Source organism: Neolamprologus brichardi, chromosome 12, assembly GCF_056152115.1.
Source record: "Neolamprologus brichardi isolate AB-2024 chromosome 12, ASM5615211v1, whole genome shotgun sequence".
NCBI lineage: Eukaryota > Metazoa > Chordata > Actinopteri > Cichliformes > Cichlidae > Neolamprologus > Neolamprologus brichardi.
This window is the reverse complement of record NC_142115.1, coordinates 21,680,853-21,705,397: the sequence shown is the minus strand read 5'-3', so window position 1 is coordinate 21,705,397 and position 24,545 is coordinate 21,680,853. Positions and strand designations below refer to the sequence as shown.

The window sequence follows — 24,545 nt, the reverse complement described above, 5'->3', positions numbered from 1 at the left end:
GTGTCAGATGTAAATAGTCTGAGATGTGCTTTAGGAAAAAAAATACAACTGTTTCTTCTATTTATGGTTATTTTCAATAAAGAGATATAATTATTTAATAAAGAGTACAAGTCAAGTGCCTGACGTTTTCTTGGTGCGACAAATAAACAAAGACTGCTTTGAATTCAAAAAAAACTTTTTTATTGAAAACAGCATGAAAAAGAAAAAGCCACTGCAGTGAATATTTTGTTCCCCGAAAACAAAACGATGTAAATGAAATTGAGTGATATTAAACCGTGATGCGCCCAAGACCATGTTTGGCATTGCATATGTGTGGTATAAAAACATAAAAATCACAAAATTTCATACTGCAACCTCCTCATAAAGTCTGATGCGAGGATGAATATATACAGATAGACATCATATTAGGTCATATACAGCAAACGGATGCATGTAAGTACAGTATAAAAATAGCATGCATCTCTGACTCACACACTCAACAGTCTTTATTCTGCAATGTATAAAAAATAGGAAAAAGAAGAACTTTAAGGATGCACATTTTTTGAATTATGTGTACTATAAAGCCATACTAATTCATATTAGCATGCCTTTTATATAATCTAATAAAAGAAACAGTGTGCAAGTTTAAATGTGCTACAACAATTATGGTTAATTTGGCCTCAGTGATACTCGAGGGATTTTTTTCCCCCTATCAGTCACTGTTAAGATTGACATTTCTACACCCAAATCCTCCTTTACATCCAGAAATGAAAGTTAAACTGAATCTCTAAAGCTATGGTAGCCAAAAATGTTTTTGGTAGCATGCAGTAAAGAAAAAAGGCACTGGCACACACAGAGCTCGTGTGTTTAGCGTTTCTCGATCTTCAGAGTCAGTACTTAGGTAAACTCTCTCTTGCATCCTCCAATTTGGTGAGAACCCACTGAAAATAAATAATGACCAAAGTTAGAACTAATTATTTTCACTAGTCGTGTATCCTGACTGCAAGGAAATATCAGCTTGAGTCCAAATTGCAAACTTACTTTGGCTATCTCTGGAGTTTTGAAGTTTATTATCTTCCCAAACTCTTTGGCATGAAAGACTGACTTCACTCTCTCCTGCAGTGGAAGGTGAGGTTCAGTGCAGAAGTAATAATAATAATAATAATAATAATAATAATAATAATAAAGAAAAATTTGGGTAGTAAATAATGGTAACAGCTTTTTTGTTTGTTTGTTTTTACCTTGGCCTCAATGCGAAGTCGGCGGTCCTCTATAATAGTTGGATTCTTGGTGAACTCTTCAAACAGATACTGCCACTGACAGGTCAGCTGACCAAAAGTGCCTTTGGTCACAAAAAATATTCCCCTGGAAAAAAAAAAAGATGAGTGTGTTAAAGGAATGAATATCTTGTGGAAGAACAAAGAAAATTTTTAAATTTCCTATTTCAGTTTCTTTATCCCAAAACAATGATTTCCAGTCATAGACATTAAAAAGACACGGATAAGCTGAAGCCAAAGTGGGAGTGCCTTAAACCTTAATCTGAATGCCACCAGATGGCGATAGCTGTGGTTGTAAAAAGACTTTTGGTCCTATCTTTGTGAAAACAGCTTCCTGTCTCGACTGTAAACTTTTTCCAGCTCAGTTTGTGGGTCAATCATTCATTTTGGTCTAACTGAATTAAAAAAAATGGGTTTTTGAATAAATCTTCAAAATTACTTCCCAGTCATTAGACAGCTTACTATGTCGTTACATCCATATTTTGGGCGGGATTTTTTGCTGGTTTTTTTTTGGGGGGGGGGGGGGGGGGGGGGGTTGTTTTTTTAAACAAAGACAGCAGCAGTGGAAATGCTCATCTCCAGGATTCAAAACAGGGCTCCACAAAGCAACAGCTGACACCATGGCTGCTACATCCAAGTTTTATACAGTCTGTGTTAAGCTGTGGGCTGCAGCCCCCTGGTGGGCAATGAAGGTACTGCATGTCAGAGGTATGAACTCAAATCTTTACATTAGTTACAATTTAATTTGAATGTAACGCTGTTAATAGAGAGTCAAGTACAAGAAGTACATCAGAAGATTCAAACAAATGAATGAAAACAAAGGACAACTCAGGGCATAAACAAATTCAAACAGGACCTATCTGATTACACACTGATGTGGCAAGTGCACAATCACATAGCACAGACAGAAATAACTGTACCTCTTGATCCCTTGGAAAGTACTGCTGGCCATGTCAATAATGCCTCCTGTTGGTCGAGCTACTGCACCAACCAAACCTTTTCCAACACCTTTAAAAAAGCCCGCTGCCCCCTCTTTCTGGGCCCCTGCATAATAACAAACACTGCAACTTGAGTTCAAAGATCTTCAGAGTCGACTGTTCAATGGAAACACACTAACAGAACACGTAGTTTTTTGATGTCCTTTTAAATATTTTATGCCCTTATTTTATTGGACTAACATGTTTATACTTATGGTCAGACTCATCTTACCTTTAATAGGTTTGGTAACGATCCCTGTGATCCCACTGACAAATCCCTGTGGGAAAAGGAAGATAACGCTGCAGAATAAATGACTCATTACAGCCGTGCATTTTCTTTCAGACTAGTTTGCAGTGTTGTTGTTGCTAGTCTTACTACTTCCTACATCCTGCATTAACTGTGTGTTTCCTGCTGATAAACAGAGAGGAGCAACTTAAAAACCAAAAAAACCAAACAGTTTTACATACAGACACCAGTCCTTTTCCACCCCTGGTCAGACCCTCTCTCAGACCGCTGGGCTGTTTGTTCATAGCTTCTCGTCTCTTCTGCTGGTACTCTTCATCCATTGTGATTGCTGCAACACCCTTTGCCATGGCACCTGTTATCCTGGAGGCTGCACCTGCAATACCGCCTGAACAACACACATGATTCGTTACCTGAGACTATTTTTTAATATATCTTAAATGTTCATGTCAAAATTCAATTCACAATTGTGTCAGTGAAAATCTGAAATTTTAAGGGCTCCAACATGGTGCTAAAAAGTCTCCGATGTGTAATGAAACAGCCACAGTTCACTGTAAAAGGCAATATAATGCTGAAATTTAACAGATATAACACTATATTAAAAACACATGAAGTAAAACGACCAATGCTCAGTAATTACACTGTTCAAATTACAGCCCTATATAGCAGCCATTAACCCATCCTAGTCAATCAACGTGTATAATGACAGCAGATAAAGTGAGGACAGCGTGCAGGGCTGTATAAAGTCTTTAACGATCTTCATTTCTTTTTATTTATTTTTTTCATGTGGTGATGAGCGATAATTCTCCGAGGTTTAGTACGTTTTTTGTTGGACATTTACTGCTTTATAACTCATTTTCAATCTAGTTTCAGATTATTTTCATAGGATTATTTTTAACATTTGATAAGCTTCTTAACACTGATGTCAAGCATATAATGACACCTAGCTAAAGGGATGAATCATTATTGTTTCTACACATAATGGACACTTTCAATTAAATTCTATTTCTAACCAGTTTGTTACCAGCAGCCTCTCAAAAAAAGCAAATGATTTGCTCAATCTATGAAACATTGCAATGATAACACAGTTTGACAGACATAAAATAGCTGAAAACAAGTGAAGGAAACTGGACAGTTGGGAGGGACAAAGAAAGAAGTGGCAGGTCTAAAAGGCATGCCTCCACTTAGGCTGGACCTCAACGTAAGTGAAGCAGTGTGGGATCATCTTTACAGAAAACAGAACAAAAGGCAACCAGCATCTAAGGAAGAGCTTTGAATGTCCTTCAAGATGCCTGGAGAACTATTTTTGAAGACTACTTAAAGAAATGACAAGGAAGCTGAGTAAGAGAGTTCAGGATGTGATAAAGAATTGTACAAACTGTTTTTGCCTTGCATACTGTATTTCAAAATACAAAGAAATGAGAGGGAGTGCAAGACTTTTGCACAACACTGTACATAAAGTTAAAAATGGAAGATAAATTAAACATAATTAATCTTTTAATTAGAAATTCCAGTGATTATTTAGCAGTTTTGACCTGATCCTGTTGAGCTAAGGCTGACTCTGTATTACCCCTTTAACACCATTTCATGCTTACCTACAGCTCCTCCCACCAGCGCCTTAACCCCAAGAGCCATTCCTTCAACAAACTCCTCAGGGCCCTGGATGGCTCCCTAAAAAAAAAAAAGAACAGTTATTGTGAATGTTAACCTAAATCCAATGTGGCCATATTTTCTAAATTACACAACGTAACTATTCAACAGGTTTTATAACGCACTTCAAAGCTAAAAGACACAGTTGAACTTGTCAATAATTTTATTGGATATCATTACCTGATAGGGCTCATAAAAGAAAGCCTCAACCCCTTCTGACAATCCTCTGATCAGTCCAAATGGGTTTCCAAGAACATCGAGGCCCAGCACCAGCACATACATCTGCTTAATAGCCTTGAGATACACATAGGTGAAAAATCAAAATATCAAAACAAAAGAAGACAAGACAAATTGCCACTTGTCTGGTTTCATTGTGCTTGTATGTATTACCTGCTTAGAATAATGTCTGAGGACCTCCCACTGGAGCTGCTGAGTGGTGTAGAACTGGTAGGTCAATTCAAAAAAGGCCAGCCTGAAATAAATGTCACATTCAGCCAAGAAGCAGGGTTGGAATCACCAAGAACAAGTCACATGGAAGTAATGTTAATGCTAATGGATGGCACATGCATGCTGTCTATTTGAGCCTTTTTCTGTATTCGTACTTGAAGACCACATCCTGCACGTCAGTGAGCCGATACTCTTTAGCAACAGATTTAGCGACTGCACAGGGATCAGTTCCGAATCTCTCTTCTGCTTCAAGCCATCCTCTCCGCCTGAGCTCAGAGAGAAACTCAGGTGCAGCTGACAAAAGAAAAACAAAAAAACCACAAGAACATCAGCAGGCATTAGTATTGCAACAAAGAAATTGCAGAGATCATTTCAGACACTATTTGTTTGACAGAAACTGCATTCGCACACACCTTAATGGGGGAAATGTGGAAGTACTTGTAGAGGCTGATGGGAGATTTATCAGCAGCAGAGACATGGTTCAGTTCTGTCTTTATGTTCGTTATGTCCTTTTCAAACTGTTCCACCTACAGCATCAGGGGAAAGGCACAACAGCTGTTGAGTTAACCGAATTATACAATCTGAACAGAAAGGTAACTTTGTGTGTGTGTCAAGGCATGAGGCCAAAATCAAATAAAAATAATAATAAATCAAATCAAAATTTATTTATAAGCACATTTAAAAACAACATGGCTTGAGCCAAATTGATGTACATAGTAGAGATAACATAGTAAACATACATAGTAATTACTATAAAAGACTAGTCATAATTGAAAGCTAGAAAGTACAATTGTGTTTTTAACTGGGTTTTAAAAATGTTGAGTGTTGGTGAAGACATAAGCGAAGGGGCAGACTGTTCCAGAGTTTGGGTGCAGTGATCACAAAAGCTTGGTCACCTCTGTTTTTCCGTCTAGTTCTGGGGATAGTCAGAAGCAACTTATCTGCAGACCTAAGTATGGCAAGCCAGGACTGACATAATGAATTAATTAAATCAAAATTCCGTAATTACAGAAAATAAAACATTTAAAATACACAAACCTCGTGAGCTGACATCCAGGAGGGCCTAAATAGTCCTTTATGGCCTTCTTTCTCACTTATTTCTTCTCTTTGAACAATATTTTCTCCATGTGTGGAGCTGACCACCAGACGCCATGTGCTCTAGCATAAAGTGGCTGGGTGGAGACCCAAACTGCAAACAACTGAACCCTCTATACTTCACCACCAGAGGGTGCAAAAGAGCAAAATCTGGACATACAGCTCAACAAAACATAAAATGCAAAAGACCGTTACACTCCCACCAATCACTTGTGATTTAAAGAATAAAGTATTGCCTATGAACTAATGAACGGCTTTTAAATGAACTATTATGAATTATATTTTAAGCAGAGTGCGGTGGAGAATCTTCTTCCCCTTCCATCAAAATGACTGTCTTCTGAATGGGTCTTTCCAGGTGAACAGGTTTGGAGGTACGTTTTCATTCTTTATCTGGGGTTGGATCACTCAGCAGCAATTTCACCTTGGTCACTCTTCCATCCTTTCCAGGGTACACTTCAATGATCCTTGCCAACTTCCACTGGTTGCGTGGAGTTATCTCACCCTTCAGATAACCATTGATCTTAGCATTTCTGTGCTCTTTGGTCCACTTCTGTCTGCCTTGAAGATTTAACAAATACTCTTTTTTTCCACCTTGTCCAGAAAGTGTTGGCGAGTAGTTGAACACGACACCACCTCTTACGGAGATAAAGATCTTCCTTCACAAACCGTCCTGGAGGTGGGGAGATGATTGTGGACTTAATGGTTAGTATGTGGTTTGGTGTTAAAGGTTCTGGGTTTGATGGATCACATAGTTGGTCAGTAGTCAATGGTCTGCTATTAATCACTGCCATGACTTCATACAGGAATGTCCTTAGAGAGGAGCTCTAAGGACGAGTTGTCTGGCTGATTGTTCCAGAATGGACGTGAGAACACTTCTTATGGTGCGAATTTGTCTTTCCCAGACACCACCCATGTGACTCGATGCTGGGGTGTTCATGAGAAACTTGCAGTCCAGTTTCCCTAGCTTGGCTTGATCCATCTCCTTAAATGCTTCATTATACTCATTTGTAGTGCCGACAAAATTTGTGCCTTGATCGCATCTTATCTGTATCTATGGCTTAATCTAATGGCTATGAATGCACGTAAGGACTTGATGAGGGAATCCGTAGAGAGGTCGTCAAGCATTTCAAGATGCACTGCTCTGGAGCACATGCAAGTGATTAGCAAGCCATAACGCTTTAGCTCCTTGTAGCCTTCTTTGACATAAAAAGGACCGAAGCAGTCCATCCCGCAGTAGGTGAATGGCGGTGTTGTCTCCATCCGATCCTCTGGGAGGTCTGCCATCTTCTGCTGTTCTGTGTGCCTTCTGAACCTTCTGCATTTTACACATTTATAGATGTAAGATGACACAATCTTGCTGCATCCAAGAATCCAGAATCCGTTAGCTCAAAGTTTGTTCATGGTGATCCCTTGTCCTTGATGGTATGTCTTCTCATGGTAATGTTTGACCAGTAATGCTGACACGTGACTGTCTCTTGGCAGGATTGCAGGATGCTTGAAATTGGGATGCAAAGCTGCATGTGTTAAACGTCCGCCTACCCCAAGAGTGCCTTGATCATCAAGGAATGGACATAACTTGTGTAATTTGTTAACCTTGTCTTTGAACTGCATCACATCGTGATGTTGCAAGGTTTTTATTTCCTGACCAAAGGCTGTTTCTTGAACCATCTTTATGATTGTTAACTCTGCTTCCTTTCTTTCTTGTAGGTTACTGATGTTGTGTGATCTACTCTTGTGAACCTTTGCTTCTTTCACATAGCGCTTGAGTCTAGCAACTGCCTTAATCATTCTCCACCAGTTGGTAAAATTGTGTAGGCAATCTAACAGAGACCCTTGTTAAGAAGGTTCAAGTATCTTGTGAACTTGAGCCTTCTTAACCTCTGGGTCACTGGTTGATAACTCTCCCACCTTAATTTCACCACTGGGTATGACTTTCTGCCAAAGGAGGTCTGGGCCTTTGAACCAGTTTGATGTTACAAGTTGTTCTGCTGTGATGCCTCTTGAGGCGTGGTCCGCCGGATTATCTTCGGAATTTACTCCATTGGGTTGAATCTGTACTTTGTTTGATGTGTTCCACTCGGTTTGCAACAAACACATGAAATCTTCTGGTTTCATTGCTGAGGTATCCAAGTACCACCTTTGAGTCAGTCAAATACCTTTCTTCTGAAATTTCCATTTCCAATTCCTTTTTCAGCATGTCACCAGTGCGCACAGCAACAATGGCTACTGACAACTCAAGCCGAGGTATAGTTGTGACTTTGGTTGTTGGAACTCTCGATCTTCCCATCACCAATGAGCACTGGACTTCACCAGATGTGCTTACTGCTTGAAGTTTGCAGTGCTATGCCTTGAAGTTCGAAGGAATGTAGCATCTGCGAACCTTTACGTCTGCAAGGTTTCACGCAACCAAGACTCCCACTGAGGTTGAAGACTGTCAGGTCTCCTCCCAGCGGAGTTTATCTGGACACATTTGTTGCAAGATCTGCTTTCACAGCAGAATGAAAGGTGACACAAACCCAAGTGGATCGAACACAGAGGCGACTGTGGCGAATACTCCTCTTCGGGTGAGTGGTTTTTTCTTAACAACTACTCTCAACTGAAATTGATCTGATGCGACACACCATTGTAAGCCAAGTGCTCTTTCCATATGTACTTCAGCGAGTGCCATGTCTAGATCCTTGGCAGCTGCAGCACATTCTTCCTTCGGAAGTGATGCTAGAACTTGGGTGCTCTTTGAGATGAACTTGTGCAACCGAAGTTTGACATGCAGCAGAGTTTGTGTGCTTCATTAACAAGCTGTATTGCCTGATCTTCAGTGTCAACACTTGCTAGTCCATCGTCAACATAGAAGTTGGTTTTGATGAACTTAATGGTTTCTTCATCAAAACGTCGTTCTCCTTCAGCTGCAAGATGCTTGAGGCTGTAGTTGGTGCAACCTCGAGAAGATGCTGCTCCAAATAGGTGTACCTTCATCCTATAGACAGTGAATGGAGTTTCAAGGTCACCGTTCACCCACCACAAGAACCATAGGTAATCTTGGTCGCAAGCATGCACATGGAATTAGTGGAACATGCGTTCGATATCACACATGAAAGCCACTGGACCTCTTCGGAAGTGACACAAGACTCCGAGCAAGGTGTTTGTTAGCTCTGGACCAGTCAGGAGATGGTCATTTAGTGAACTGCCTTGGAACTTGGCAGAGGCATCGAAGACGACACAAATCTTTCCGGGTTTTTGTGGATGATACACGCCATGGTGTGGGATGTACCAAACTGGTGTTTTGTCAATGTGTTGCTCTGGGACCTTTTCGGCATCTCCATGGGCTAGCATCTCATCCATGAATTTCTTATAGTCCATGTAGTTCTGCTTGTTCTTCTTGAGCCTTTTTTCTAAACATTTGAGACGATGAATAGCACATGCCTTGACTAATGCCAGTCTTCATCTTTGTTAGAAATTTGAGATCTTCTTGAGAGACCTTTGTATCTTCTAGTGCTTTCTCAACAAAGTCAGACTCCAACATCTTTTGGACCTCTGTGGGAGACATCATTTCCTTTATTTGAGTTCTGTAGACATAGTGAACCTTGTTGGTGAGGTTTGAAGAGGGCTGAATGTCAGGCACTACTTACTTCACAATGGCACAAAGGCATCTCCATAATCGAGACATGGATTGCCATAACCCACGATACTCCATCCCAGATCAATTCTTTGTGCGAACGGCTGATTTTCCTTTCCAGACACAACCTCACGAGGAACAAATTCTTGGGGGCAGTTGTACCCAATCAGCAGACCAACATCACAGCTTTGAAGTGGAGCGATCTCACTTGCAATGCATTCGAGATGAGGCCATGCCTTGGCTGTTCCAGGCGTTGTAATGTGATCTCGGTTTGCAGGTATAAAATCTCTGGCATATGTTACTGGTAGGGAAATGGTCTTATCTGAGTAGAATCCTCTGACTTGTAGACCTGAGAGCTTGCAACAGGACACAACTGTGTTTCTTGAAGACATGGTAGTGAGCTTTAGCTGAGTCTATTCACCTTTTATATGCAGAGCTTGTGCTGTTTCTTCAAGAACAAAGGTTGTATCGCTCTGTGTATCAAGGAGTGCGTACACAAGAATTTCATGCTCTGGCTCACCTTTGGTTGAAACCCATACTGGAATAATGGAAGATGTGTGAGTGTCGTCAACATTCTGCGTGACTCTGTTAGAAGTTGCTTCACTTGTTGTTGGTGTAACACTGTTGTCTTGTGAAACGTCTGAGTTTGTTTGTCTTGTCCCGTCACTGTTCTTGGTTTGATTTTTCCTTGTTCTCTCTTCCTTAGTACGATTGTCATGAAGACATGTTGGATTTTATTACATGTGAAACAGGTTTCTCTGCTTTCACAATCTTTGGAGTGATGACCTGTGTTCAGATAGCCAAAACATAACTTCTTGTCTTGAGTAAACTTTAGTCTCTCAACAATGCTCTCACTTATGAACCTTCTACACTTAAGTAGACTGTGACCCGACCTTTCACAGTACACACAACTAGCACTAACAGTCCTTTCATTTGAGTTAGTTGCTAGCACCTTTGCTCCATTGCCTCTGTTCCTTGGTGTTTTTGCCCCTTCAATTTCACTTGGCTTGAGAGCAAAGAGAGATGTTAATAATAATAATAATGGATTGCATTTATAAAGCGCTTTTCGAGACCCTTAAAGCGCTTTACAATTCCACTATTCATTCACTCTCACATTCACACACTTGTGGAGGCAAGCTACAGTTGTAGCCACAGCTGCCCTGCAACAGACTGACAGAAGCAAGGCTGCCATATCGTGCCATCGACCCCTCTGGCCATCACCAGTAGGCGGTAGGTGAAGTGTCTTGCCCAAGGACACAACGACCGAGACTGTCCAAGCCGGGGCTCGAACTGGCAACCTTCTGATTACAAGATGAACTGCCAACTCTTGAGCCACGATTGCCCTGTTATGGGATTACTAATGCCACTGCATTAATCACACAAATCATATGTTAACCTCATTTAATTTTAGTTTAAAAAAAAACTAATATCTTTAACAGATAGCTGGTGCTTAGAATAAAGTTGAATAACTATTAAAAAACAGATGATGTAATATTTCTGTACAGGTTGCAGTCTTCATGATGAACATGCTGTTACAAACTCTGCTCCTCTCGGTGGAAATGCGCCTTCTCTTTCCTCTTTGTATAAAAACATTTTAAAAGTCAGTTTAATCTCAAAATTCACTGTTCAAAAATCCAAAGCACACCAGATAAAGAAAAGTGAATGGTTCAGTCTAATACATGTGCCAGTGAACCATTGAACTTCAGTAAAACTATGCAGTTATGAAACGTAACTTTAACCTCAGCCAAAACCAATTTGCTCAGTTGTAAATAAAACAGTGAAGTAAACGTGACCCAACAGACAGAACCTGAGTGAATTAAGTCCAGTGTTTAACCACTGAGAGCTAAAACTCAGGTGAGGTTTCAAAGCTGTGTGCCGGTGATTGGACATCAGCCGCTGATAAAGTGGGTTCGCCTATAAAATGCTCTGTAGGGAAACAAGCTCCAGCAGCAGGAAAAAAAAACTATATTTACTTATCTTGTGCAGAAAAATGCGCCAACATTATATTGAACACCGGCTGCCCAGTTAAACTGTGACTATCACCAGGTAACGTGGGCGTGTTTCTTGAATTAGCAGCAGGTGTTAAACAGCTGACAGGTGAGGAGGATGTATGGAGGTAAACTAAGGGTCTGTTGAGCTGATCGCTGGTGTCATGAGAAAAATGTCAGCTCGTTCTTTATGTTACAGAAGCACAGAGACACAAGACCAGGTGGAAAGAGACATCGTTTGGTGAAAAGGAGAATCTTCGAATGCAACATGTGGAATACGGAGAGTGAAATATGTAAATAAAACCGGTTACACTCTGTCAGCTGACTGTTAGCAGAGCTAGTGACATCTTTGAAAACATCTGAGCACTTTTGCAAACATATTCTATACTGACAACCTGACCAGACATGAAGATTACACCCCTACATTCGCGGCTAAAACACTATTAAAAGTGTAGCTGGTAACAAAAAAACGGGGTATTTTAAAACTTTACACCACCACCACTGCTGCCTGTGATTTGAAATGCATTCTGGGATACCTGGCTGCCCCAAGTTCACACAAGCAATCGATTATCTAGGATCGACCTGCCTTGACTTGGTAAAATGGTAAATGGACTGATTCTTATATAACGCTTTTCTGCGCTCCCAGAGTACTCAAAGCGCAGTATACAACATGCTACATTCACAGCCATTCTCACAAGCACTTTCTCTATACTTGGTACTTTCTAACTACATTCACACACATTCATACTCCAATGGATGCATCAGAGAGCAACTTGGGGTCAGTATCTTGCCCAAGGAAACTTGACACGTAGACTGGAGGAGCCAGAGATCGAACCACCAACCTTCCAATCAGTAGGTTGCCTGCTCTATGTCCTGAGCTACAGCCGCACGGTTACTTTGCACGGCAACCAATCAAATGTTAGAGAAGCTGCAGTGGCATTATTAACCCCGCCCCCTTAGTTTGATGGGTGATGCTGACAGATAAAATGATTTCAAGGTGAGGCATGAAGGGGACAAATGAATTAAATAAATACATAATTAAATAATTAATTAAAACTGTCAAAAATTATTTAAGTGTGTTATTAATTAATTAAATATGTCAATAATTAATTAAATGTGTAAATGATTAATTAATTAAATGTGTCGTAAATATTGGGGTTAGGGTTAATTAGGGTTAATTAGTTATTTCCAATTTTATTTAATTATTGCCACACTTAATTAAATATTTAATTAATTCATTATGGCAGTCCTGGCATTCCATACCTAAGAGCTTTACTTGGATTCTTTTTTGTTAAAAGGTCCGAGAGATAAGATGGAGCTAATCCATTCAGAGATTTAAAGACAAACAACAAAATGTTGAAGTCGATTCTACGACGTACTGGTAACCAGTGTAAACGTACCAGGATTGGGGAGATATGATCAAATTTGCGAGTGCCAGGCTGTCAGGAGTCGGGCCGCCGTATTCTAACTGCAGACGCGAGAGTAAGGCCTGGTTAATACCAAAATAAAGACTATTGCAATAGTCAAGCCTAGAAAAGATAAATGCATGTATCACTCTCTCAAAATCGGCAGATGACAACATGGTCTTTATTTTTGCAATGGCCCCCCCATTTAGAAAGAGCTGGTTTTAATAAAAGAATTTCTTAGTTTCTCAAATGAGAAAGAGATATTGAGAAACCAGGGGCGATTCTAGGATTAGAGCTTTGGGGGTGCTGAGCACCCAGAGAGCTGCCCAGCAAGGGAAGATAAACTTTACTTGTCACGATGAGACTTCTTCCCTGTCTCTGTCAGTCCCTGCATCCTTAAATGTCTCCAGTTGTCCCGAGTTCTCTATGACTGTCTCCTTGGTGCATTTAAACCCCTGTTCCTCCCTGGCCTCATCATCTGTTGTCTTCATCTCCGTTATCAGTCATCATGATTTTACCATCTCTGTGCAAGTCTGCAAATTTCTTTATTAAATCATAAGATTCCTAAATTCATCAAGTCTTTCTGTGCCTGGGTCCTCGTCACAAAACATGACATCACTGTTTTGTACATTTTAACACAATTTAATCCCACATTTGTGAAAGAAAAACAAAACACTTTTCTGAAAAGTCTGTAATAAAACCATCAAATCAGATAAAGGTTATTTAAATGCTGCAAAAGAAGAATGGATTGGAATAAAAAAAATACATATCCTAACCTTAATTACTGGGGGGGGGGGGGTAATAATGAATGACGCTAATAGTGACATAGCCTATTACTGGCTGAGGTTTTAGTAGAGTTGTGGCTGAACCACATAAAAATATATCATTAATTTTAATCTCCCCAATCAATTATAATGTTATGTTGGAATGTTGTTAAAGAGGGTCAAAAATGTTTCAACCCAGTTTGTTTTGCAGATTCTGTATAGCAGCTTTAATATAGGGAGGACACAACTTCCAGATTGTATGAGTAAAATCAGGTTTTTTCTCTTTGTCAGTTTAACAGTTTCTGTTGTGCCTGTTCCCTGTCTATTTTCTTACCTGGTTCTTTCTGACCTTGTACTTTCTCCTCACATTCCACTCTTTCCTCTCTCCCTCTTTGGACTGACAATCATACACAAATAGATTCAATTAGATGAAAAATTACATTAATATGAAAAAAAAATATTATTAATCAGATCACTAACAAAAAGTCCTCTCTCAGTGTACTTTCAACCAAAAGGCAAATAACCAAACCACATGAACATCTAATAAAAGATATAAATATTGAAACACTGATCCAACATTATTCTTGAGAGACGGATCATTTGATTTTACACTTTTACCTGAATGTGGCTCCTTTTTTTGAAAAAACTTCCTTATATCCATTATGAACCTGGCTGTCTCTCTGTACACACACACACACACACACACACACACACACACACACACACACACACACACACACACACACACACACACACACACACACACACACACACACACACACACAAGGAGTTATAAGGTTAATGGGCATTCAGTCAGTTAGCTAGTTAGTATCCACCGCCCGTGTCGGTGGATATACTGTTGCCGCATAGCAAGAAGGTCCTGAGTTCAATTCCACCATCAGGCCGGGGTCTTTCTGTGTGGAGTTTGCATGTTCTCCCCGTGTTTGCGTGGGTTCCCTCCGGGTACTCTGGCTTCCTCCCACCGTCCAAAGACATGCAGCTTGTGGGGATAGGTTAATTGGATAATCCAAATTGCCACTAGGTGTGAATATGTGAGTGCGAATGGTTGTCTGCCCTGCGACAGACTGGCGACCTGTACAGGGTGTACCCCGCCTCTCGCCCTATGACAGCTGGGATAGGCTCCAGCGCCCCCCGCGACCCTGAAAAAGGATAAGCGGAAGTGAATGGATGGATGGATGGTTTAAAGTCTCACACACAACCTGTCGAAAGGGGAGGGGGCCGGCTGCTTTCAAATAGAGCACATTTCATTCATAATATTGTAATGGGGGGGGCGCCAGAGGGAGTGTTCACCCGGGGAGCTGAGGACAGTGGTAACAACAGTAGGCTATGGACAATTTTAAGTTTTAGATTTTAAATAGGCTGTATACATTTCAGTGGGAGCAACAGGACGGTCAAATGTCGCTGATTTTACTACAGAGCAGGAGGGATTGTAAGGTAGCAAACATCTACGGAAAAGTTTTCAACACTGCAGGTTGCCTGGGTGTAATGTTTTTCAGCTAAAAAGAAACATGGCCTCCTACCTAACTATATAAAGAGTAACTGAAGGTTAAATGCAGCTAACATGTCCTGTTTTAAGCCAGGCACTTACACCTCCGCTCCGCTGCGTCTCAGCCACCATCGCTCTGGCAGCAAGAGCGCTAGAGCCAGATCAGGGGAGAGCTGGAACAAACCTTTTGTTCCAGGGGGGGGGCTATCTATACTTTTGTTGTTAAAATGTTACGTCTCAACTAAGTACTGTATGCTTTTTATATTAGTGTGTCACGCAAACATCAAAAAAAGTAAGAATCTTTGGGGGTGCTTTGATTCATTTTGGGGGTGCTAAAATCGCACAGACAGACATTTTGGGCTAAAATCGCCCCTGCGAGAAACACTCCTAAATCTTTGGCAAACGAGGTTCTGAACTTTTCGGGTGGGCCAAGGTCAACATTTAGGGAAGAACAGGGGCTGAATAGTATGATATTTTTTGATCATTTATATGCAAAAAAAATTAACGCGAACCATGATTTAATGTCATCGAGACTCGTGAATTACGAGTGTGATATTATAGAAACTTCCAAGTAAAGCGAGCACAGCGTGGAGCACTTCTAAGAATGAGCCATGGCACTCCATGTTCGATTAAAACTCATCTACAGGTGAATTCCTCCTCGCTCACCGTTTCCACAGGTTGTGGCAGCGAACTTCCCATTTTATCCTTTTCTATTTGTAGCCGGTGCCACGCCCTCCGGATACGTCAGGATAAAGCTGAAGTGTCGTCCAGGTAGAGTACAACTGCAGCACTTTGTCCAATAGGAACAGCTCGTAGTGCACCTTGTTGTACACCTCGATGCTTAAAAAACAGAGAGAGAGAACCCCTGAAATCTAGCACTTTATATTTTAGTAGCAAACTTTTCTGTATCTGTGGAAGTCGACGGCGCAGTTTTGAAGATGCTCTGTGCCTTTTTGCGTCTGAAGTTGTGAAGTGCAAGAGGGGGCAAAGAAGGAGTTTTTTTTTTTAACACGTCTGAGTTTCCTTTTTCTTTTTTTACTCTTTCTTTAATCAAAGCCTGCGACATTTTTACAGCCGAGTGGTCGTTGGAGAGCAACCTGGTGACCTTCAGCGATGGCTGGATGCTGTGTTTCAGCGGAGGAGAGAGAGAACCAGAGGATCAACGAGGAGATTGAGAAGCAGCTGCGGAGAGACAAGGAGGACTCTCGCAGGGAGCTCAAGTTGCTGCTTTTAGGTGAGCATCACTAACCTGAACACCAGCTCGGAGGGTGACTTCACGGAGTCCTCCTCATTCTCCTCGTGCTCTGCTGTAAATCATTCAAAGGTTTGATCTTGATTGTAGCCATAAATGTTCTTTTCCGGGCAAAAGAAAAGCTTTAAAACATTTGCTCTTAAAGTTGTTCCTCTAGCGGAATGATCCAGGCGTTTTCATTTTCAGTTGTGGGAGACAGCTCAAAATTTGCCATTACTTCACCGCTTCCTGGCCACGGGTATCGTGGCAGGTGGGACAGAGCTCTGACACCTGTCGACTAGTATTCATTTAGTCATATAAATGTAAAATGCACACTTTAGAAGGCAAATATGTTATTTTATATATATTATATCCAGCACGCAACATTTTGTCATTGACACGTGTGGCTACACGAGAGGATTCAAGTCAGTGAGCAGCGTTTCACAGTTGAGGCGCACTGGCTTTCCGAGAACATCCAGGGTATGCGCAGCCGCGCGCCATGGCACTGCCATTGATTTTACGCGTGGTCGGAGGTTTGAATCCTTGAGTACTTTTTGTCTGCTGGGGTCGGTAAGCCTCCACCTGGCCAGAGAAATACACACACACACACACACACTCTCTCTCTCTCTCTCTCTCTCTCTCTCTCTCTCTCTCTCTCTCTCTCTTCCTGAACATTGGGGGGGGGGGGGGGGGGGGGGGGGGATTTTACTGCAGTAGTGTGGGAGCACTTCAGGAACCAGTCGCCATCCACGCCTTGGTCAATGGTGTGTTTGAAAGCCATAACTAGCGTTTCATGCAAAAGTCATGCAAATGCATCACGGAGCACAAGCTACTGGTTTTTACCAACTGTTCTCTTAGCAGATCATTTCACTCAAAACACAGCGTTATGTTTCTGCCCCCAAACCAACATTCATTTGCTTCAAAACAAAAACATTTTCTCAGCTCAAAGGTAGTTGAGAGAAGTCAAAAAGTGGAGGGACTTTCCAGAAAAAAGGATGACCCTGATGTCTCTGTTCAGGCTGAAAGAGTTTCAAACATAAGGCCCAGGGCCCAGAACCTGGCCATCAAAGAGCCCAATCCAGCCCCCAAAATAAATGGTAAATGGCCTGTATTTGTATAGCACTTTACTTAGTCCCTAAGGACACCAAAGCGCTTTACACTACATTCAGTCATTCACACACACATTCACACACTGGTGATGGCAAGCTACATTGTAGCCATGGGGCGCACTGACAGAGGCGATAACTTTGAATAATGTGGTAAATGCAAAGAAGAAGGACATAAATGTTATTATTCAAAGTGTATTTTATGTCAGTTTTAAAGCCTTCTTAGCGACAAAGACAACAACTGCCCGGTCATGCTGCACCAAAGTCAGTCTGCAGGATAAAGTCTGGGAAATAAACTGCTTTTTTTCTGTCATTTTTAAGCATTTCATCATTCTCCTTTCTTAAAGTCGGAGAACAAAGAAGTTGGAGTGTTTCTGTTCCAAATGCGTTTGTTTTTCTCATGCCGTCTGAGGTATTTAATGTATACTTAAATGTCTTTACACTGACGGTGACCGAAAGTCTCCTTATATTTCAGTCGCATCGCTATAAGTGCAATGAACCACACGCATGTCCGCCCCTCCCACACTTGTTCAGTATGCCTACTGGTGTACTGTTGCGCTGCTGTTAACTTCCATTAAAGTATATCCGGACATCACTCTCTGTGCCCCACTCTCTGATCGGAGTTTAAGTCCTGAAGGAGCTATCATCCCAGCATCCCAGAGATAACTCTCTAACAGAAAGAAAGAGGAATGATTTAGAGGGTTTTCTTTTCCAGGTAATAAATCTACTGCTCCAGCCCACTAAGATCAAACAGGGCTCTGTGTGGGCCACAGTGTAAAAGGAGTATGACAGCCATGATCTAGAAAGTAACCTTTTGTTACCTGGTCAGAGTGACTCAGCTCTCAGTGGATTTCATTAGGATGGTTAGAGTCAGGTCTACTCAGAGTGCAAGAGATCAACACCTTCACTTTCTGCCCTTTTTTTTTCAGAGGCCTTAAATTTGACTTGAACAGCTGCCGACTTGCATACCGAGTCATCACAGCTCAGTAGATAGGTATAGTCAAATATTCAGTATGTTAGTCGTCTGTGTATAAATAACTCAACTTTTTATGCCGGAGAAGGATTAAGAAGAAGTATAAACTTATATGATCCTACCCCTCCTTCCTATTTATGGAATGATAGCAATATTTATCTTACTTTCAAATGACCTGCCAATTACCCACACACACATAAAAGTGCATTTATACCTACACATGATGTGCATAGCATACAACAAACATATGCAATTATACAAACATGTATCCTTACATTCACCTACACACCTACCCACGCTACAGGATTGTTATCACAGTTTTAATAAATAATATTATATATATTATAAGATTTATACTATATATGCATATAAACATGTTTAAATGTATACATGCACATGCGCACACTTACAAATATGGATATACACATACCTTCGATATATACCCTCAAATATCTATACATACATTTACATATATAGACACTGAAATACTGTTTGGTTCTTTTTTTTTGGAAGAAGTGTTGTTTTTTCTGTTATTTTTAACTGGAAGATGTTTGAATGTAGCAGTAGATCTGCTGGATCTTGTTTTTTTTTGTTTGTTTGTTTGTTTTTAAAAGTCAAATTTTGCAGATTAGTGACTTCTCTTGTTTTTTGTTTTGTGCCTCTGCACAGTCGCTGCCTGGCAGGTACATTTCAGTTGTGACAAAAAAAATGGAGAGGGCAGACTTTGACAGTAGCCGTTATCTCATGACACTAGCACCACATTCATTCACACGGGCACCACCGCCTCGTGTTCAGCGTTCCCTAATTGAGGAAGTGTGCAGATAAGAAGCTGTGTCATACATGCAAGCTGGACACACACGCACACACCGACTGCCCAAAAGGTGAAACTCCCCACCCATCCCTGCATAAACCCACACATACACAAACACAGCAACCTCCAATATTCAGGTCTGTTAACAAACACATTTGTTTACCAAATCGGCAGTGCATCATGTGATCTCAATGAGAAAATTACGAGCTTTTGCTGTAAGAGCTGAAGAGTAACATGGCAGAAAGGGACTCTGTGTGTGTGTGGTTTTCATAGCTTTTAATAAGAACAAATATGTATTCATCTAGTAAAGTATGTTTTAGTGAAATATAAGTTAGTCGAAAGACCTTTTAGATAGAGAGCTTGAGTCCAAATACACACTGAGTCTCTGAGTTAATAAGCGTGCATCTGATCCTGTCACTCAGGAAAGGTTTCAGGGTGAAAAAGTGCGCCGTTCTTGTTGAATTTATTATTGGAAGTTAGGAGAGTTTTTGTTTTATTTATTTTTCCATCTGACCAAAGGAAGGTCATTTTTCAGAAGCAAATTATGTTCCAAAGGTTGACTAAAATATTTTATTCAACCAGGTGAAACTAAAGTTACGAATGATATGTTGAATTTTATTTCGGGCAATTTGTGATATTTAAACTTTCTGTTCTCGGATATTGACGAGTGTCCCTTTGGCAGTCAAATATACATTCAAATCGTTCAGCTTGTGTCCCTGCGTGGACAAGCTGGGTATTGAGAGTTGTCACAGAACTTGTTTTTATTTCTTTCAACTTATCTCTTAGTAAAAAGCCGTTTATAAAAAGACAGATGGGTCTTTAATGTAGCTGCCAGTCAGCTGCCAGCTGGCATACAGTATGCAACACCTGTGCAACATCACATGTAATAATTCAAATTTGGATCTTTTTTAATGTAAATATTATAAATATTGAGTTGCAGTAATAACTCACCAGGATGCAGCTCAGTAATATTTTAAAGTATATATATAAACTCCATCCTCTTGCAGAAGGGGCATGGATGACACTGGGCAGGGGTACATTTTACTGTATCATAGACAACTTCAAGTTTAAAATTGTCACTGTAAGGAGGGATAGAGACTCCCATGACTTTTTTCTTTTGTGTCTTTGCAGCAGAGAGCTAAATTTGCTTGCTTGCAGTGGCCATAATATCTTCTCTTGGGATAAATGAAGAGTAGAAAATTAGGCTCATCTTTTATCTTTAACCTGGACCAGATACCACCAGCAAGCACTGATCAGCTGACCTCAAAGGTCTCGTATTTGCATATGAATGTAGTAATTTACTAATACAGGGAGGCAACTGACCATGGTAAACTGGAAATAAACCAGTCCATTTCCAATTTAATTAGCACAATTAAAGGTCAAACATCTAGCTAGCACTGACCACACACAACAACTCAAGGTTCAGTATCTTTCTCCAGGATAGTTTGGCATGCAGAGCGGAGCAGCCGGGGATCAAACCACCAGCCTTACAACAGGTAAATGACCTGCTCTAGCTCTTGAGGCACAGCCGCTCCGTTAAGTGGTTCAGACCGAAAGTGATCACTGAAATCTTGGAAGTCAGCCTAAAGAAGAAAGAATCGGTGTTACATGGGACCTTTTAAGGACCTGTTGAGCAGCCTCACAGCCACATTCTGGACCGTTTGCAGGGCTTCTGGGGTTGATTTGCTCAGGCAGGGAACAAAGGCAAATAATTATAGAGGCATGACAAAATAAAACATCCCTCCACCACTCAAAGTATTATACTATAGGGTAATTTCTCTACTAAGTGTGTGCATATCAATACATTTTATAAAATATTATCTATGTAGCTCTCAGCAGCACACATATGAGCTCCATATCAACCTGCAAATAAGTGATGCTTACACATTTCAGTATTTATACTATAATGATATAATCTGCTTGTACAATAAGTAGTCTAATTTTCTTATACTTAACATTTATTTTCTTCCTCTTTATAGCTGTAGTTAAACTAATGTTATTACTGGTTGTTTTGATGCTTTTACTTAAATACTTCTAGGTACTATGAGAACCTGTTGTCTGGCATCAAAATCAAGACAATGAAAGCAGCTGTAATTGACTCATCTAACCATCAGTATGAGTTCTTTAAAATTCAGAAACATGACAATTAAAATGGTCAAATCCTGCACCGATGAGCACTGCTGAGAAACCGGCTGTCACGTGAATGCAGATTTTTAAAAACAGACCTTAGACATAAAACTGCATTCCTGTCTCCTCACGCAGCCAGCAGATGTTTACTTTGGTTTGATTTGCAGAATGTTAATTTGCAACGCTGCAAAAAAATTGTAGACCAAATAAATCTATTATTGAGTTTAATCCTCAATGTGTCTCACAGGCACCGGAGAGAGTGGAAAGAGCACCTTTATCAAACAAATGAGGATTATCCATGGAGGAGGATATACAGACGAGGACAAGAGGAGCTATGCCAAGCTGGTGTACCAGAACATCTACACGTCCATGCAGACAATGGTCCGAGCTATGGAGGCTCTTGGTATATCTTTCACTGATCCCCAGAACCAGGTACAGGCAGACTGACTCTGTTCCAGTCCTTTACAATAAAGACTTGATGGATGGACTACAATTTCCTCACTGTCTTTTTGTCTTCTCTGTGTGTCCATAGAGCCATGCCAGCGCAGTCCTGGAGGTGGAGGTGGATAAGGTGAAGGACTTAGATAGCAACCTCGCCATGGCTGTCAAGAGTCTGTGGGATGATCCTGGAATACAGGAGTGCTATGATCGGCGCAGGGAGTACCAGCTGTCCGACTCCACCAAATAGTGAGAATTAGGCATTTATGATGTTTAACAGTGTGCGCAGATATCTGTACTTTTCTAGATCAAATTTGGTTTAAATTGTAAGTTTTCTAGTGTTTTCTGTATGTTTCCTTTCTTAGTGTTTTTTTTCTCTCTGCATATTTTTCTTTTTAGCTATCTCACAGATCTGGATCGGATTTCACAGCCCTCATACATACCTGACCTTGACGACATCCTCAGAGTCCGAGTCCCAACCACCGGTATCATTGAATACCCCTTTGACATGTTGTCTAAGGATCAGAATGTCATTTTCAGGTGAGGTGCATATTGACATCTTCTGCAATGCACAGAGTTTCATTTCAATTCAGTTCAGTTGAATTTATATAACATCAAATGACAACAGCAGTCGCCTCAAGGTGCTTTATATCCTTACAGTAATGCTGAGAAAGTGCCAACAATCAAACAACTCCCTTTGAAAAAGCACTTGGTGACAGTAGCAAGGAAAACTTCCCTTTTAACAGGAAGAAAATTCTAACAGAATCAGATTCTGGGAGGGGCGGCCATCTGCTGCAACTGTTCGGGGATAAGGTGAGGGCGACAGGACAAATAACACACTGTGTAACTCAGTGCTTCATGGGAAGCCAATGCAGCCTAGACCTATTGTAGCATAACTAAGGTAGGATCCAGCCCTAACTATATGCTTTATCAAAAAGGAAAGTTTTAAATCTAATCTTAAAAGTAGAGAGGCTGTCTGTATCCCAAATCCAAACTGGGAGCTGGTTCCACAGAAGAGGGGCCTAAAAGCTGAAGGCTCTGCCTCCCATTTTACTTTGAAATACTCTATGAACCAAAATAATGGCAGCAGCACTGGAACTGGCCACAGGCATGGCACCGACCTCGAAGGTGGCATGACTTTTCTTGGCTGCTTTTATGACAGGATGGTTGATGTGGGTGGTCAAAGATCAGAGCGGAGAAAGTGGATCCACTGCTTTGAGAACGTCACCTCCATCATTTTCTTGGTGGCACTCAGCGAATACGATCAGGTCCTGGCTGAGTGCGACAATGAGGTGAGAATTTAACGACACAGCAAATGATGAATTCAGTTTACATCCTCCTGGAGTTTTACATGTGCTTGATCCCTTTAAACATCTCAGAACCGCATGGAGGAGAGCAAGGCCCTGTTCAAGACCATCATCACCTACCCCTGGTTCCAGCGCTCATCTGTCATACTTTTCCTCAACAAGACCGACATCCTCAAGGAGAAGATCTTGTACTCTCACATATCCACCTACTTCCCTGAATTCACAGGTTAGACTGAGTGAATGCTCATCTTGATTTCAGCTCTTATTCCACCACAAGATTTGTAATTACTTAGCTGATCTAAATGGAATGAATGAAACTTATATTAAGTCCTTCATCATACAATCACGGTACTCATTTTTATGGAAGTGTTGAAATAGACTAAAAATACGCAACTGACACTATATTAGGTACACTTTGCTGGTACCAGGTTGAACCTGCTTTACCATCAGAATTGGTTTAATTCTTCATGGCTGAGATTTGAAAGGGAGCTGAAAACATTCAGCAGGAATTTTGGTCCACATTGGCAATCATTAGTCTAAGCTCCGCCCCTCCCTCCTTGATACAAGCCCACAAGAAAGTCACCAAATTTGTTCTGTGTTAAAAAACACATAATTTATTCAAAATAAAATAACTGATTGTTTTTTTCAAAACACATTTTTAATCTTTAAGTATCAAGACTTAGAATTTCAGTTTTGGTTTGGTGTTTTTGGCTGACGAGAGGTGAAATCATGTGTGGTCTTCTGCTGCTGTAGACCATCTGCTTCAGAAGATGCTCTTCTGCATACCTTGGTTGAAATGAGTAGTTAATTAGCATTAGTTACTATATCATCGCGTCTGGCCATTTTCCTCTGACCTCTGTGAGGACTGCTACTCACAGATCATCTTTTCACTTTCAGACTATTCACTATAAACACTACAGATGGTTGTGTGGGGAAAATCTCAGTAAATTTGAAATACTCAGACCAGCCTGTTTGGTACCAACATTTAAAGTCACTTAAATCACTTTTCTTCCCCATTCTGATGCTCAGTTTGAACTTCAGCAGGTCGTAAAATGCATTGAGTTCCTGTCATGTAATTGGCAGATTAGATATTTGCATTAACAAGCAGTTGAACAAGTCTACCCAATAAAGTGTCTGGTGAGCGTATGTTGAATTTACTGACATATTTAAATAATATCAACCCTGAATTGCAGGACCTCAGCAGGATCAAGTAGCAGCTCAAAAATTCATCCTAAAAATGTACCAAGAACAAAACCCGGAGAAGGACAAGACGTTGTATTCTCACTTCACCTGCGCCACAGACACAGAAAACATCCGCTTAATCTTCAAGGACGTGAAAACAGCCATCCTCAGGCACAACCTCGGGGACTTCAACCTGGTGTAGAAAGGTTGCATACAGCACAGGAGCAAATGCATACAAGAGAAGACCTGAGTAAAGCCAAAATAGAAAAGAATCTAATTATCAATCAAGCTTGAACCAAAAAAGAAGCAATTTGAAATGGTTTCATTTCTAACAAGGGAGATCCAAAAAAAGAGAGAATACAAATATCTTGTACCAGACATACTCAGACCAGTCACCGTCTAACATGAAATTGTCTGTAGATG

At 40.7% G+C, this 24,545-nt stretch overlaps 2 protein-coding genes across 2 annotated transcripts; one reads left to right on the top strand and one right to left on the bottom strand.

Annotated features, from left to right (window-relative positions):
* Positions 1 to 211: 211 nt before the first annotated feature.
* LOC148100239 (intermembrane lipid transfer protein VPS13A-like) lies at positions 212 to 4,598 on the bottom strand. The gene is made up of 9 exons (XM_087848727.1): positions 4,518 to 4,598; positions 4,308 to 4,421; positions 4,073 to 4,148; positions 2,702 to 2,865; positions 2,466 to 2,511; positions 2,177 to 2,300; positions 1,221 to 1,344; positions 1,021 to 1,095; positions 212 to 920 (listed from the first exon to the last, which is right to left on the bottom strand). The coding sequence occupies exons 2-9, from the start codon at positions 4,407 to 4,409 to the stop codon at positions 870 to 872; spliced, it is 762 nt and encodes a 253-aa protein (XP_087704853.1). The 5' UTR covers positions 4,410 to 4,421; positions 4,518 to 4,598; the 3' UTR covers positions 212 to 869.
* An 11,460-nt stretch (positions 4,599 to 16,058) lies between these two features.
* On the top strand, positions 16,059 to 24,367 carry LOC148100238 (guanine nucleotide-binding protein subunit alpha-14-like). Its single transcript, XM_087848726.1, has 7 exons — positions 16,059 to 16,181; positions 21,443 to 21,627; positions 21,728 to 21,882; positions 22,033 to 22,173; positions 22,796 to 22,925; positions 23,013 to 23,166; positions 24,134 to 24,367. Exons 1-7 carry the CDS (start codon positions 16,061 to 16,063, stop codon positions 24,322 to 24,324), a joined length of 1,077 nt encoding a protein of 358 aa, XP_087704852.1. The 5' UTR covers positions 16,059 to 16,060; the 3' UTR covers positions 24,325 to 24,367.
* The last annotated feature ends 178 nt before the right edge of the window (positions 24,368 to 24,545 follow it).